Source organism: Bombus vosnesenskii, unplaced genomic scaffold, assembly GCF_011952255.1.
Source record: "Bombus vosnesenskii isolate JDL3184/JDL3185 unplaced genomic scaffold, Bvos_JDL3184-5_v1.1 scf7180000013266, whole genome shotgun sequence".
Taxonomy (NCBI): Eukaryota; Metazoa; Arthropoda; class Insecta; order Hymenoptera; family Apidae; genus Bombus; species Bombus vosnesenskii.
In genome coordinates this window covers 4,637,135-4,654,343 of record NW_022882926.1, presented here as the reverse complement: position 1 = coordinate 4,654,343, position 17,209 = coordinate 4,637,135, and the positions used below count along the sequence as shown (strand labels likewise).

Here is a 17,209-nt window from a genome sequence, read left to right as displayed (position 1 = left end):
CAAAAACAAAACAAGAGAAAGCGCGTTATCGCTAAACAATTCGATTTGTGGAAAAATAGCATCCCACGATGATAAATTGAAAACAAATAGTCGTGAAGGAATAATCGTGTAGGGTGAAATATAAGCAACATGATCGATATGTCCCATTTTCGAGACTCGAAATTACCTGAAATGAAAAAAGAGGGAGGGCACGCACCCTCTTTTCGTGATATATTCTTGGAAGAGGAAAAGGATATAAAGATTCGTTTGCGTATTCACACGCCAATAATCCACCATGAGCTTTCCACGAGATGGATAGAATCGTTTCAGGGGCTGTATTATCCTCTTTAAGTTATCTCGTACGGAACTTTCCTCGTTATGGTTTGCTGGAGAATACTCGTGAGCCGCGAGAAATTCATTGCACTGGTAACTGGAAGAAAGGTAAGGAACCGGTGCAGAAGAAAAAGAAAAAGGGAGAAAAGTAATTGCAGAGAATGATGAAAGAAACGAGAAACAGCGTGCTTGTCCCTGGTATCGCATTTAATTTTTCCAAATTATCACAAGCGTAACATGTTACGAGAGCTGTGCCGTCATCGCTATAAGAATTCCGTTCGAACAGCACGTAATAATACTAATTAAATAACACGCTGGACGTTGCATCCTCGGCGTTTCCCTCGGTGTGGCCTTGCTTCAGCACGAAAACTGGTGCAATAAGACGTCAGAAGGATTTCTAACAGAGAGGATACGCGACTTAGTCGAGGAAGTCGAGAAAGAGACTTCTAATTAGAGAAGTAGCGAGTCGCGTCCGCCCCAAAAACCACGAATTAGTGGTCCATGAGTTTAGCTAGCTCCTCTGCGTTCCACAGCGTGGAATTCTTCTCCATCGTATAATAGAAATCAAGATGGAAGATGAACGGATTAAGAACGCAGCATGGCTATCGTTAGAAAAGTCTAAAGAATGAAATGCTGCGGAAGAAGAAATTGCAAATTCTCTGTAACAGTTTAAAGATCCTCGAAAATTAAGAAACGAAAGCTCGGTACATCACGACTTAAGATATGATTGATTCTTAAGGAAGAGCTGCGTCTATTTAAGAATAAAGAGGACAATAGAGTCAGCGAAAAGCGAAAAGAACCAGGTCAGCTAAATCGGTTTAGAAGTCGAACGACGATCGACGCGTGACAATGAGTACACAATTTCAACGCTCAAGAAATCTAAATACGCGGCAGAGCAAAGGGGAGAGAAAATGAGATTCGGGTCAAGGAGTTAGCTCCGGTGAAAACTGGACGACGATCACGCGTCAGGAAGACTCGTAACTTTAACGACGGTCACAGATTAAAACGGAAACTGCTCCCATCAAACCCGATTACTATTCCGACGAAACAATTTCACGTTCTCCTCACAGACTACGGAAAGAGGGAAAAGAGATTGTCATTGGCGTTTCGTCCCTTTTTGCAGCATTGATTTTTGTCACCACGGGTCACTCGATTACGATTATTGCACACAAGCGAAGCGTAGAATTTCGAGGCAGAGGCAAGAAACTGGCTTCCTATCAGGCGCGTGGAAGGCGATCCGGGCATCCCCAAGGGCTCCATTACCCTCCTTCATTCCTTCACATCCTTCCTGCTTTTGGATTCACCGTAGGAAGTCATTCCTGAGTCACGATACTGGCATCAGCAATCCCCTCGGTGGGCAAGCTTATCCCGTTCCCGGGAGCAAATTGGCACGAACACAAATCAAATCGCTAGACGTGAGTTGAAGAGTATGCGACGACACATAAATCGGCTGTTCAGCTTTGATCCTTCGATCTGTCTGTTTATGTATTTATCCGATGATTTTAGGTAAACTCGATCGATTCCATTGTAAAAATTGCAGAATCGTTTCATTAAACGGTAAGTAGGTGACGTTAAGTAACTCCGCGTCGGGTCTATTTATCAAAAAAAAGAAAAGAAAATTGGAACGTACGAAGAATAATATAAAGAAGCAGACGACATTTAAGGTGGTCGACAAAAGGACAATGGACAAGGGAAAGGGCAAAATGAGGATAAAGGTGAAACGAGGGACATGTGAGATCATAGGATTCCAGATCTGTGAGATTCGGGCCATTCCTATGACCCTGAGACTACCTCGACAATTACCACAAATGCGAACCACCGGCTACGTGACGATGTTGCGAGCGAGCAGATCGGTTGTCCCGCAACGAACGACGCTTAATAGAATGGCCGCGAGTAAATAAGTGGATCAGATCCTTCCATCCTTTTTCTATCTTCTTTCTCCCATTTTCCCTCGAAGAAACTTCTCTCAGAAATTCCTTTTAAGACAAATCAAGATTTCATCGCGATAGGAATTTTTTATTTAACTTTTAACACGTTTTAAAAATATTCGAGAATTTCAATGAAACTTTAGATCCGAGCGATAAAATTGAAGCGAATTAGCGAAGTGGATTGCCAGCGTGGACCCGTGCAGCATAGAACACGTTGATAAAGATTTTTCGAGTTTTCGCGCAACTGGATCGCCCTGATTGCTAAAGATTCTAGAAATGCGAAGAACTTAGGAACGACGACTTAGGAAAAGCGTTGTCTACGTCCCTTTTATATTTCACTTCTGAAACACTTCTTCTTAATGGCGCCTAGCGCTGATAGTTTCAAGCATCATTATCATTTAACACACACGGCCGGTTCTACGGCATGCTGTGCGTCGTAGAAATAGAACTGGTATCATCTTTCATTTTCGTAAGTCGTCAAACGCTATTTCAATGTGACAGTGAAGATCCATTCTAAACATCTCTACAACGTTTGTAAAATATACAAGCAAAAATCCAATACAATTTATCGGATCTTTTAAAAATAAAATTCAAAAGCATCTACGAACCTGTTCGATGGCGAAAATTAAAGCTATCAATCAATGATAAGCTGCGATCATGCTTTATGACATAAATCAGAATCTATGTTCTCTGAAAGTGTTCGCGAATATTCGCTTCTCTTTCTACGAGTAGCTATCGGCCGTGAAATGTTATGAAACATTGCATAAAAGCTAAAACAGTTATACAATTATCGGAATGTGTAGTTCAGTGGGCTTAACGTGACTAGGGAAAACAAAACTATAAAAGAAACACGGTGAAAAGGAAACAGGAGAAAAGAGACGATTATGACGAAACGACGAAACAACAGAGAGGAGGACAAAGGCGAATGCAATTTGCGAGTAGACGGTCGTTTGGCGTCGTGTAACCGCTTTCACGGATTTCGAGGACGATTCTACGGCTCTCGGCTTCTATGGTTTCGTAGTTCCGCATTTCCGTTAATAGCAACAACTCCGACAATAATTCTGCCGGAAGCCGTGGCATTGCCAGCCGGCAGACTCCCATTGGTCGACGACGCTGGCACCCGATGGCTCGCGAGGAACAATCTCGTTGTATCAATTTCCGTCGCTTTGCTGGCCACAAGTTTAATCGCGGGGAAACATCGTGGAAAGAAAACCTAACGGGGTCGAACCAATTTCGATACGAATTCCTATCTATAGACGAAGAACAGGTAAACGCTTGGAAATTGCGAACTTGTTACCAATTCCTATATACCTGAAGGTAATAGGTAATGGAATCTAATGATTTTCGATATTTCACTAATAATATTCCTCTGAAAATAAGATATTACCGACAGGGACGCATTGATCTAAAGAATAACGAAGATATCCGTGGCAGCCATCTAAAATTCGCATACGTTCCGCGCACGTTCCCGTGGATTTACGACACAGTCGGGTCCCGCTTCGAATTTCCAACTTCTCTACCTCTGCATCGGCTATAAACGCGAACACCGTGCTAACGCAACACTCGTTTGCACACACGACGATCTTAAATCTGCTGGTGGGTGAAAAAGTCACGCGCGCGTCATAAAGTCAATCCACTGTAGCAAATCTTAACAACAATCTAATATCGAAGGCTCGTAACCTCGCAGACAAGGCCGGAAAGGTGCGTTCGAGGACCTATTTCTGACGGTGTTTCGTTTCGTTTTGTAACGCCCCAACGGAGAAGAACAGCTTTGTACGGCTGCGCGAACAAAAAACACCAGCCGAGAGAACGTTACATGGAGAGAATAATGGAAAACGAGGATCCTTTGCGAAAGATTCGAAATCCAGCGAACGGTCTCGAGATTTCCAGCGAGGCATCGATATGGAAATTTAATTCCAAGATCATGCGACGCGTAAGGTTGTTTCCTTGCTTTTGGCGGCTCTTCGAACCTGGCCAAAGGAAAGAAAACTTGTATTCTCATCGAGATATAGGAGGACCCTTTCTGAATGCGATCGCAGTGATGAGACTCATTCTCAACGAGGACAGACGTCTCTCCAAGGGAAATCATATTTCAAACGTCTGGTAGTATTCGTGGAAGAACGCGAGAGCGCGATCTCGTTTAATTAACGGACGAAACTCGAGGCCGTTCTTTAGCGGCTGGGTCGAATTTAATAAAGACGCATGAATTAAACACGGAAACGATGGCGATTTAAAAAATTCATCGGATAATGTAAAACGCATTGTGAATTGAGAGAAAGATCCGAGATATCGTGGATACAATATGACGAAGTTGAAGTGGAAACTGGCCTCGTGCGTTTCGAGGGAATTTAATATCGCCAATATTACAGATGGAAAACATGAATCCTAAAAAAAATTGCAGTTCCTCGATCTACAAAAGAATTCGAAAAAAATGTTCACCGGTAGAAGATCGAGATTATACGAACTCGATCCTAGAGAAATATTGTTTGTTTTCCAACCGAATCTGATGCAAACCGACTATACTCGCAAATAAAATGTTTCACGGGTTTAAATCAAGAGGAAGTGCTGCCCGTCTCAAAGAAAAAAGCAAATCACACCAACCTTTGAAAGGTCAAATATAAAACCATATTTCTGAGTTGTTCCAACTTCAAAGCCATAGTTCTGAAAATAACACAAATGCACTATGTAACTAACGAACCTATTTCTAATTTTCCGTTCATCCGCTTTGCTCCAATCCGTTTTACTCGTACGAAATTTCTTCCTGAAGAGAGGAAAGAGGAAAAACACATAGAGAAAAGTCAACAAGAACCTCCGATCCTACCGTGTACGAGCAAAATTATAATTCCTGTAATGATCTCCGTTGAGATTATGACAAAGAAAATTCGTGAAAATTGAAAAACTGAACCGACGTCCGATTCCATTAATTGGTAGAAAAGGATGGTTCTCGCGATTCGCATATTCCACGATACGCTATGTCAGAGAAGTTATCCAGGAAAAGAAAGGACGGATTTATTTTATACTGAGACACGGTGTTACTCGAAAGAAATCTAGCTGTTTCCGGTCGCGTTGATCGAGTATGGATGTGACGAGTGTATAAAGAATATCAAGCAACTTCTTTTATTCCTCTTTACATGACTCCGGCGAGGATTTAAAAAGCTATCGATGAGTAAAAAGAGCACGAAACTCGAAGAAAGATTGGAAAAGGAGAATTCGAGAAGCTGCTACCTGAAATGCGGAACGAAAACTGTAAAAGTTGAGGGGAAGGGGGAGGGAAGCAAAGAACGAAAAGATGATGCGCATCACGACAGAAGCAGAAAATTTTTATGAGATATGTGTTGACGTTTACGTCATGGCTTATCTACTGCGTTGGGTTTCTATTCGTTTTATTTTGTGAAGCCAGCATCGGGATATTTCTGGGTAAGGCATACTCTCGAAAAGTCAAGAGAATATAGCGTCTGCGGAGGAAAGACGTCCTTCAGAAGTTTTAGCGCGTCTTAAAAGAATAAGTCGTTAGGTCTGGATATATACGTGCGTGTCCACGACATATACGGGGTTTCCCGGATTACTTTGTCGACTAAAGTGTCTCCTCATCAGAGACTAGTTCGCGTCAACGTGAATTTGGAACTAGAGTTTCATCCAGAGTTTCGTTCTTACCCGAGGAACCGAGTTATCTCAATAAGTAACTCTAAAGAACTCTGAAAATTGCATAGAATTCTCTATTCCATTTAGTCGAGCAAATAAAAAAAAGAGAGATACAAATTCAAGTAAACTTACTACTTCGTGTAATAATTCTCTAGAGCAGTTTTAAAAGCGTCGATTCAAAGAAAAGAATATAATACTTCTTAGACGCCACAGCACAGAGAAATCAGCAAGTCTGAGTCGAACTTGGAGAATATCATAGAATGCCATGTTCCATATGCGGCGGAGCGTGGAAAATGTGTCGAGAGACAATCCAGAGTATCCGAAGGAGTTCGCTGAATGGATCGAAATTCGATGAATCGGCTGATGGGAAATGAGAAAAAGAAAGCGTCAAAACGTTTTCACGTGATGGTGAAAATGTGCGCAAATTCATTTCCTGCTTTTCTTCTTCTACCTCGTACTACACGGGTTTCCATGCTCTCGTGATAAGTTCGATACTATTAGAGGAACGGAAATCCTCGCATGAAAGCGTTTGCCATTCCCGATCTACGGAACTCGTTGTCAAACATTCCGAGGATACGGAATGGTCGGTCTCGTGACTACCCATACAGAGAGACCAATTTCTAGAAGCTCTCGCGCGGCCAGAATTTCTGACACCGCATACATCAATATTTAAGTGCGGTTAGCACGTTCGATTTGCAATAAATCACATTAAACTTATCTCAAGTATTCGAATCGCGGTGCTTTCCAGGTAACACGTAGTTCCGCTCTTTAGAGAACGCTCCTAGCAACTCGAGAAAAAAGAATCTTATGCATAAAACTGCAGATACAAATTCGGATATTCAACGATATTCACATAAACTTTGAATAATCTTGAAATGGTCTTGGAGGAACCTCGTAAAAATCTTGCAATTATCTTGGTGTGTCACCGAATAATCTTGACCTATCATTAAATGAGCATGCACATGTTTGTAGCAGCACATGAGTCAACGGAAGCATATTATTGTGCCTTGGAATACCAACGTTGTTTTGGTTTGCTAGGTTCAAAGGTAAACAAACTTCAAACAAAACATTATCGCCGTTATTTGTAATCGTCAACCAGAGTTACATTTGCACCTTTTATAATACCACCGGTTGATACAAATAGACGAACGTGCTCTCTAGGACAGTCATTATAGCGAATCAATATAGCGAGTCATACAGTCGAATAGCGAGCGTAGAGCCGAACAGTAGCATTGAGCGAGCGACGATTACGACCGGCATATATGTACTATCTTTATACTTGCACTTAAAGTGATTTTAATACGATCGACTATTACAATTTTATCACTCGTCTCCTTAATAAACCAACCAACACGTTTAATAATAATATCCACCTCGTGTTTTTAAGAGATTTTAAGGATCAAGCGCTTAGACTTTAGACCGACAGAAACCTTCACAGTGAATCAATACATTAATCGTGAGACAACTATCCTGTGTCCAGAAACAACTGTCAAGGTCTTGTAAGAAATCAAGCGTAGAGAGAAAATCGTATCGTAAACCATCTCTAACATAGAGATATCATAAACCGAATCGATTTACAGCTTCTTCGAGTCGTAACGATACACACAATTCGATCAGCTGTAGAGTACACGGAACAAAAATAAATTTTGTCGGTGATCAGACGTACACGGTTCAAACGAAACGTCCAGTTGGTCGTTATCACTCGGGAACAGTCAACTGTATCGGATGATAACCGACGGAAAAAGAAGCGCCGCGTCGTTGCTCTCGTGGAAGCACGCGAATTTCTCGCGACAAATCCGAAATATTCACGAGACCGTGAATCTCAATTTTCAAACGACCACAGTTGTTGTGTCATGTGAAAAAATCTAAGAAGATTAATTATCAGTCGAATTCACCGTTCAACGAATTTCGTCGCTATCGTGTTTTGCTTTGAATCACTTCCGAACGAATTTTATCGTAGTTGACACTGATATTTCAACGATGCTTTGTTTCTTTGTACAATAGATTTTGCTCGATAGACAAGCGCGAGTTTCATTTTCACATATTTCTACTATCCAATATCCCGTGTGGAAAGAGCCAAATTTCTAGCCACTTGTCGCAAACTACACGGCATTAAGCTCAAAGAAATTCATTTTTCCTATCCCGTGTCTAGTGGATTGCCGATGATCCAGACTTCTAAGTATCAAGCATCTTGACGCGTGCAATACCGGAAATCGAATGTCACGGAGAGACGCGGCGCAACAACTACACCCAATATTATTTCTCGCATCTGTTTCCGGCTTCTCCGTGCTAAGCGAACTCGTCCTATTTGGCATGCAGCTACGTTCGTAACTTAAACAGCTTAATAGCAGTAAATTCTTTTGTACGCGAAATCTAATGTGAAATTGCCAATTGCCCATGGAGATTTAAGTCGTGTCGCTCGATGGAGGCGTATCCAGTTAAAAACGCATAAAATTACCCGCGTATAAAACGTAGGATAGAAACGTAGTGGATTGTCGAGTTAATTCGATCAAGCATCGAATAAAACGAAGGAATCACATTAGTCTTTGTTTGATTGCATTTCCGTTGGACAGACGGGATTATTCTAGCTTAACACGTGGATAAATTTTCAATTGCGTTTAATCCGTTTTGCTTGTGTTAATAATTTATTTTCGCGTTTAATTGGGACCGAAACTTCGCATATGTTCTTTCACCGTTGCGAGGATACGTTTGATAATTCAACGGGTCGCGCCATGGAAACGCATTGTAATAACGGTAATTCAGGAAGGAGCATCAAGCTCGTTTATACAAGTGAAAATATAAAAATAGGTTTCCTCAAAATTTTCTATTATCATTTTAGCGAATAATATATAACATAGAACTTCGTACGCAAGTAGAGAATTATTTTCATTAATTTCATTGTTTTATGCGCGTACGCTGTCACACGCCGGTCGTTCTCTCGTTCGCGACAATGACAAATTCGTCGGTCATGTTCCGCTTTAATTACTCGCACTTCTGCTTTGAACCGTCCTTTCCGCAAAAAATCGAATCTAATTAACGTTTCCCCAATGCCGATCGCAATTTCACCAGGTTCTATCCGTAACCTTTCTAGTAATTTCCAAATTTCCGGCTGATATCTCGCCTCCCCATTTGACCATGACACCTGGCATATGTCCGTGTCCAGCCGTTGGAGGATCGAATAACAGTCCAATCTTTCGACACTGTTCACCGTCACAGAGAATCGGCAGCGGAACCGCGACAACTACTGTACAATCGCTCGTATCCAGGACATCAAAAGCAGATGCGAACGGATCTGTCGTACCTACGCCACAATTCTCGCCGTATAGAACGATAGAATTATTTAGCTAGTCGTGTACATTTCAGAATCTTAAAATCTTTGAATTTTTCTCTTTAAACCAGTCAATTTTCGTAACGTAGCAAAACCATTGCTAAATTATACGAAGGCATTGCTTCATCTCCGAGTTGAGAAGTAGGATTTTTAAGCGAAGAAATGTTCTTTACTTATACTAACGGGGAGAAAGAAAAAAGGAAAGCAGAGCAGAAAGGAACTCTTCAACTCTGACACGCCCGGTTGAAATGTCTTTATATTCGAATGAAATTTTCACGAAACTCGTACGCGGTTTTTCCAGCATTCACAAGGTTGGAACTAAAATCTTTTCTTGAAAAGCGCTACTCATTGAACCGATAATTTTGACTATAACGTATAGAATAGAAGAGCTCCTCGCAGAAGAAATCTTAATTGCTAGTCGGAGATTTCAGAATGTTAAATACAACGAAAGCAATAAAGATTTCGATCAGACGATTTCTAAAACTTTTTTAATAAAGCACGCTTTATGAAGCGTACCGATGCTCGTTTTGCGCGCCGTTAATGGCATTGTACACGAGAAGTCTTTCAAAACTGTTTAAAGGACCATCGGTACAACTAACTCACGATTTCATAAGCGTCATTCATATTTTATCAGCCATCGAACTGATGGAGAGATATTAGCCCTTAAAATATAAAAGTAAACAATAAATTCCAGAATCTTTTGCTATTAAAAGCAATACGACGAAAAAAAGACAAAGATCGAGAAATTACGAGGAAAAGAAACAATTGATTTCTTTAATGGAAAAGATTCTATCTATCTTCACTCGTAAAAACTCTTCGTAATTATTTATACAAATTTTATACTTCTCTCCTATTTTTTCAGGTATGAGGCCAAAGATGAAGAATCATTACAGAGCTCATCAGCTGTCTGTTTGGCTTCGCCTCGTTCCGGAACTCCATCGAGCTGGAATGGAAGACGTGGATTCCAGGCACAATCTATTTCGTGGACACTCGGACCCTAGCCTGTACGATGGCTCGGTGAGACCGGATCCTCTGAGCAGGATTAGCGAAGAATTCAGAAGGAAGAACATCACCACCGAACCACCAACCACCACAGACTACAATGCTGCCACGTGTGTTAGCTACATTCAGAGCACGAATTTGCAGAACGTTCATAACGCCAGTACAGACACTCTGGCCAGCCTGGATGCAGCTGGGTGCGTAATAAGCAATTTCAACGTAATGAAAACATTAATAAAGTACCTTACTGTGCTACTCCTTGTCTTTGCATCTTTGGAACATCGTCTATGCATTTGCTAAACCGGATAGCCAGAATTGCTCAATTATAAACGCATGTCTTTCTTATTTTTACCAGCTATTATAAAACAGCTGCTTCCCTAGTTGAGAAAAATTTCTCGGTTCGTTTTCTTCTGAGATTTCAGAACTAATGTTAACTATGCTTGATTTCTTTATCAAAAGAGAGTATTCAAGTTTCAAGTGCGAATAAAATAGAAATAATGAAATCTGGTTGAATAATAAGAAGTAAATAATTTATTCTTTCTACAGGTACGCTGCATACTCTACAGCTTTGAGCGTGACAATCGCGATCGGATGCAGTTTACTGATTTTGAATGTGCTGATTTTTGCGGGAGTTTACTATCAAAGAGACAAAACAAGACTCGAGGTAAAAAGCCTTCAGCAGCAACAAATGTTAAACCAACAGTGCGGACCACGAGGTTTCTCCGAGCTCAAACAACCGCCTCCGCCGCATTCTCATTTCCCCGGAAGCGGTCAAGTTATCGTCGATGTCGAGAACGAAATGCTGAGAAGGTATAGCTTCTTTTAAAGCTTTGTAACGTCGATTTTTCTCGCTAACTGCAAATATATTCACAAAACAGAATCCGAAAGTACGAAATTGTACCAAAGTTAATTTAGCTTTAACCAGATGGTGTAAATGAAATTATTAAAGACACAATGTAGGAGATTAATGAAAAGGTGGTCATAAATTCGTTAATGATATTTGCCCCAATGCTCACATAAGCTCCCTAATGTTAAACAATACTTTTACTATCCCTTGTTTGTAATAGTTTGTAATCAAATCAGAAATTATACCATCCATCATTTTATCGTCGTTTCATCTTGTAAATAAGCTTCTCATATCACCCTTTCGTATTTATATCATCGATGGCCACCTTTTCCCCCAATACACCCTATTGCATGATTCTTGTTCGACGTTAATGTAGCGACGCATTCAGTTGACCAATAATTACGTATAATCCGTAACTGTTACGAAGCTCGTAACGATCGATCGTCGTTCCAGGAACGTTATGAAAGGCCCTCCGAACGATCCCAACACGCTTCTCCAACAGGGCCAGGGAACTCACACGTTGCCTCATCAACACCATTATCAAAAGCAACATCAGCAACAGCATGCCACTCTTCCCCGAGCTTCCGTCATACAGGACATGAATGCACAAACCCAAGTGAGAGTCAGTCATTTTACTCCAACGTTTGCGTATCGCAATTAGATAGAGGAATGGAGTCTCATAAAATTCCATCGTCAATCAAAAATTCCATACCTCTCCTTGTTTTTGTATTAATCTCTTTTTATTGCTCTATTGGATTCCATTTATTTCATTTGTACACCGTTCCCAAAAATTGCCCTACTCATGTACGAAATTTCTCTTCAAACAAGATAAAACCCTTCTTGCACCATAATCAAGACAATCTAGACGTCGCATCGAACAAAATTTAAACACGATGTTCAATATCAACTAGTTTGTCTTGAAAAGAACGTAGAAGATATACTACAAACGGAATATCTCGTAATATCCATCAACCAGAAACAGCGAATTTGTTCATGACGTTAAGATCGAGGACCTCTGTACTCACCATGTTGATTTAAGAAACTTCCGCTGTTTTAACGAGCTACGGCCTTTGGAAGCTCCATTCATAATCTTATTAAGGAGCTTTTAAAACTGCTAAAGTCTGACCAGGTGAAATTTACAGCGGGGAAGCTTCTTCTTGACGTTCCACGGCGCGGTGATTATTTTGACGGCGGATGGTACCATCCCTTTTATCCTGTTAGCGAATTTCCGTAGATTTGGTGGAGATGACGACGGCGACAAACTTCATTAAAACGAATCTCCAACTTTCGTCTTTTTCCTTCATACTTATTTCGATTTTCGTTTCTTTTTTCGCCGAAAATTTCAATTTCCCTTGGAAAGTTCTAGAACCTTCCTGAAAGACATGCTGCGAATTAACGAAGCGAAATTTCCTGGCGTTCTCACAGAGGTGACGATCGAATTAAAAATTAGTTCGACATACAAAATGTGACGTTTATTTTTTACAGTACATCGCACCATCTTTTGGTCTTTCATGCTCGATAATTAAGTTGCTCCGCTAAATCGCTTTATTTCCTAAGAAAATATCAAAATGGTCCTTTCGTTTTTATCGTTCAAATTACCTAAACTTACAAATATTCCACGTATGAAAGATTGGTTAGACTCAATCGTCTAGCAATAATAAAAAGTATTAAATTTCTGCTTTCTAACGCTATTTTGAAATTTTAGGGTCCACCAAACGGATCCATACATCTGACAGTACCAAGAGCCCCACCACCCCCCCGAGCAAAGAGTCCTCCCGAGAACCAGCCCCTGTTGCAGAATGCCACCGTATCGAGTCGTGTGTCCCAAGCTACGATGAGTGAGATGAGAGTGTGATGTTTGGACCCCCCTCCGAAACCAGTCGTGCCGGACGTTCTCACGGCATCGACGTTGCTCTAAATAACATCAAAAATACAGCGTCTCGTCAATGCCAGTCAAGTTCTATCCTATGAATTCGATATACTCGAAACAACACTCTGAGGAAAAATTCTTTTAGGAATATTCCATCGAAATTCCAGCGAACAACGCTCGACTGGTACCTGGCCTGAAAGCTTGTACCGTTTTCCATTTCCATCGTCCAGTTGACGACGACGCGCTACAAAAGCCAACGGAGGGGGGCAGTAAATGCAGCTTTTTCTTGAAATTAAAGGAACATTCGAAGAATATAGGGAAGAGAAGAATCCGGTATTCGTCGACGAAGAAGAGTTAAAGGTACTCGTGAAATTTGAAGAAAGAAAATGCGGCTTCGTGGGAATTTTCGAGGAACTAATTCAAATGATGAAATTGTGGCAAGATTAAAAGAATGAAGTTTATCAAAAGTTTTATAAGGACATTTATATAGGAACTGCAAGATAAGGTGCGAATAGGGGAAATTCGAAACTGAATTTTATCGAGTAGATTTCTCTTTAAATTCCTTTAGACGAACGAAATGAAAAGAAAAATCTTGAATCGTGTGTTTCGACGGATACCAGAACCTTATCGTGATTGATAATGATAGATAAATCGTGAATATAATGGAAATTTCCGATACCCAAAGATCATGAAAATAAGATTGACGACTTTCTTTTTATGATTGATCGTACTTCAATCAAAGAAGAAGGAATCGTTCCATAATGAAATCAAATGAGTACATTCAGCTAGCTAGTCAGTAATAATGAATTCTACGTATTACGAAAGGAGAGAGACGCTCAAAGCAGAAATCGATCATGGAGACTCGTGTATAAAACGCTATCCACTACGATGTTAGATGTTCCTTGTATATATTTAATGAAATAAAAAGACAAAAAAGTGAATTTATACCATAAGTGAAAGCCAAACATGTTTGCTACTTTCTAAGAAGACATGTACTCGTGTCCCGTACAATTTGATCGTCCGTTTCAATCGTTTTCCCATTCTGTTTTTCATTTTATTCTTCCTACAATTGACTGTAAACGTTACAAAGTGTAAGTGTGCGAGATCATTAGCGCTCAAATCATCATTGTAAAAAATGCGTTCGACGACGAATCGACTCGATTTTGCTTTTGATTGATCAAAGAATTTCTAAATACGATATTATTGTAAAGTATGGAAATACTACAGATTAATCGAATGTTAAATTAATTCGAATTTCTGTCTTTGATTTAAGATAACAGATACCTTATTGACACATACGACACAATGGGCCGTCCATCTTTTGCTATTATAATCTCTGAGATATTTCATTTTGATATTAATAACATTGATTAAAATTATACGAATTTTAAGTATCATAATTTATATACCATAGTACAAGGAGATTATCGTTAAGCATCAATTTTTATAAAATTTCATAAAGAAATATATGGAAAAGCGGACAGTATTGAACAACCGAAATCACCACACTACCATTAAATGCTTCAAGTACAAAATTCTTCATAACAATGTTTTTAATTCAATATGTATATGAAAATAATATTGAAAAATCAAAAAAGATCGCAATTCTTTCGGTTCAAGCACAAAAATGGAATTGAAATATCTGGATTTACATATATTGATATAATGAATTCTCTTTCGTCAATCAAAAGCTTCGATCGTCAATGAACAATATCGTTCAACCTCGTCCCATTAATTATTGTAATACCGTAATTCGAAACGATTCCATTTCACGAAAGAAAAACAAACTGACTGAGCGACGCTTTCGAAACATGCCGTTCCGACGATGAACGTTTGTGAAATGGAGTGTGGGTAATTACCATCTTTTTTACGCTTTTGGTAACATTGAGAAATCTTCCAGAGAGAAGATTTCGTTTCACTCGAACTACCACGTATACTATTGACAAAAAGAAAAAAAAGAAAAAATACAGAAAGCGAAGGGAAATTGAATGATAAATGATCACGTGAAAAAGGCTCGATTTACACCTATTCAAATTTTAATTACCTAGTTACGATATAGAGAAAAATATTGTTATTTTCCTATTTAGAAAGAAGATTTAACAAATGATTCGTTATTAGGATACGGCAATCTAGCTCTGAAGAAAATTGAAACAATTTCTGTCATTCAATGGTAATTCGATTACAGTTCGAGCTATGTTCGAATGTGATATTTCATCCAGCATCTCATAATCAGAGAAGCCATTGCATAACATTTAATTACAACATGGCTAAGTCGGTAGAGCAAATCAAGCTATACAGTAGCGGTAATCACAGATAACTAAATCGCTAATGTAAATCGGGCCGTACAGTTTACGAAACTACGAATCAACATGCGTGTTAAACTGTACACTATGAAAGTGGATCTAATTAAAGATCCCTAGAATGCTAAATCATTAAAAGAGAAAAAAATCATAAAAGAAATTAGTCGATTCGTATTGGATTCAAAGTGTACGTGATGTTTTTGTAAAAATAAAGAAATACGTATAGATGTAACATAAAAATTAACATCACTGTTATCGTGTATAACACACTGCCACTGGACACGTAAATTCACGTAAAAAAAGAATTTCGTCGGTCGGTTCGAATAAAAGAGACTGTTACTCCAATGTGACTTGATTCTTTGAAGCACCATTTTACCCTAATCATCTATTTTTCATTGTTCTAAATGCTCAAAATTCAATATCATGCGACGAGTGTATCATATAGACGTTATTGTAAAATTATAAAAAAGACACTAAAAAACTTTCTTAAGTAATTTGTTAATAAATTTTTGTCGATCCGTTATAACCAACCAAAAAATAAATTTTTGAATATAAAACTCTAATCTGTACTAATATGTAAGCAACTTTTATTATACTTACTGATTCACCGTTAGATACATTTTTCGATGCCATAATTAGTAAATGTTATACAGTTTTCAATAACACTTCACTTTATGCAACGTAAGAACATTCAAAGGATATGCTTCAAAGAGTTAACCACCGAACAGAATTTAACACTTTCACTGTTGTCAACTAATCAAGCTGTCCTTAATCAAATCAAAAGCGAAATTATATATTTATTTCTATTACTATTTATACGACAAATGGAATCAAAATTTGCGAAACATTTTTAAATGTTCAAATCACGAACATTACCCAGGCACCCAGTGAACGCGTTAAAGGAAGTTTCCATGGTTAAGCCACTTAGAATCTTGTTTTTATGGAACCACCACATGAAGGCCGAGCTTAAAAAGAAGAGTACGTGTTAATATGAAAAAAAAGAAAATCAAAGTTTTTTGTACATACAATTAAGCAATTAAAATAAAATAAATCAAAGGATGTGTACGATGTTCTTGCCAAGTTGTATGATACGATTGAAAAATTTATCGGTCATTTTCAGCATCATCGTGAATGAATAGAAACAGGAAATAAAGTTCATTATACCGAATAAAGTCTTTTTTAAGATGACTTGCGAAATTTCGTGAAAAAGTTACGTAATAAATATCATTAAGTATGGACAATCCGAATATAAGACTAAAGAAGAAGCGAGTAATAGTAGACTTAATTAAGAAGAAACCATGATCGGTAATGGAAAGAATAACAACGGGAAGAGATAGTGAGCTGGTTAAGCAGATGTTTAAGGAAATTTAAATAACATATATTAAATACACATATTATGGATTGTAATGAATTTATTATGGCGAATATTATTATATTTATGTGATTTTTAGCTGGCCTCGCGTTCCATCGAAAAATGCCTGAAACAGATCTTTCGGTCGAAGGCAAGGCTGACTGTTATGTTTAACGTTTCTGTTATCAAATTGTAAATATATAACAAAATACATGGTGATATTAATTGTATGTGTTAAATATTTTTCCCAAAAGTTATACACGTTTTATTCAAATCTTGTTAATTTTTAATGAGTTAAACAACGTAATGGGAACTTTTAAGTGTGGTTTTTAATGTTTTTCATTGAAATAAATTACAGTCAAGAAACATTACATGAAAACATTGTTCCTTGTTTTCCGTTTGACTGGGTCAACATTAGCATTGACTAAATATAGGATAGACTTGACATTATACGAGATTTCGTATCTCACATTCTGAAATACCGACCTTGAGAAAAATTAGAGCGTTCCATATGATAAAATATTCGCGACTGAGTTGAAAACTTATTAACAGTAGGTAATTTAATACATGTACATACATATTTATCCACTGACGAGGATTTATCTCACGATTGAAGTTGGCAAGCGTCTCTA

General features: G+C 38.7%; 1 protein-coding gene across 2 annotated transcripts in view; it reads left to right on the top strand.

Moving 5' to 3' along the window:
- LOC117243475 (neuroligin-4, X-linked) overlaps positions 1 to 16,807 on the top strand; it is a 261,837-nt gene extending 245,030 nt beyond the window's left edge. Inside the window, exons 11-14 of one of the 2 annotated variants that reach the window (XM_033510993.1) lie at positions 10,073 to 10,406; positions 10,756 to 11,019; positions 11,510 to 11,672; positions 12,762 to 16,807. In XM_033510993.1, coding sequence (XP_033366884.1) covers positions 10,073 to 10,406; positions 10,756 to 11,019; positions 11,510 to 11,672; positions 12,762 to 12,911 — 911 coding nt within the window. In that variant the 3' untranslated portion in view covers positions 12,912 to 16,807. The remainder of the gene's footprint in view (positions 1 to 10,072; positions 10,407 to 10,755; positions 11,020 to 11,509; positions 11,673 to 12,761) is intronic. The other variant, XM_033510994.1, reaches the window with a different exon arrangement.
- The last annotated feature ends 402 nt before the right edge of the window (positions 16,808 to 17,209 follow it).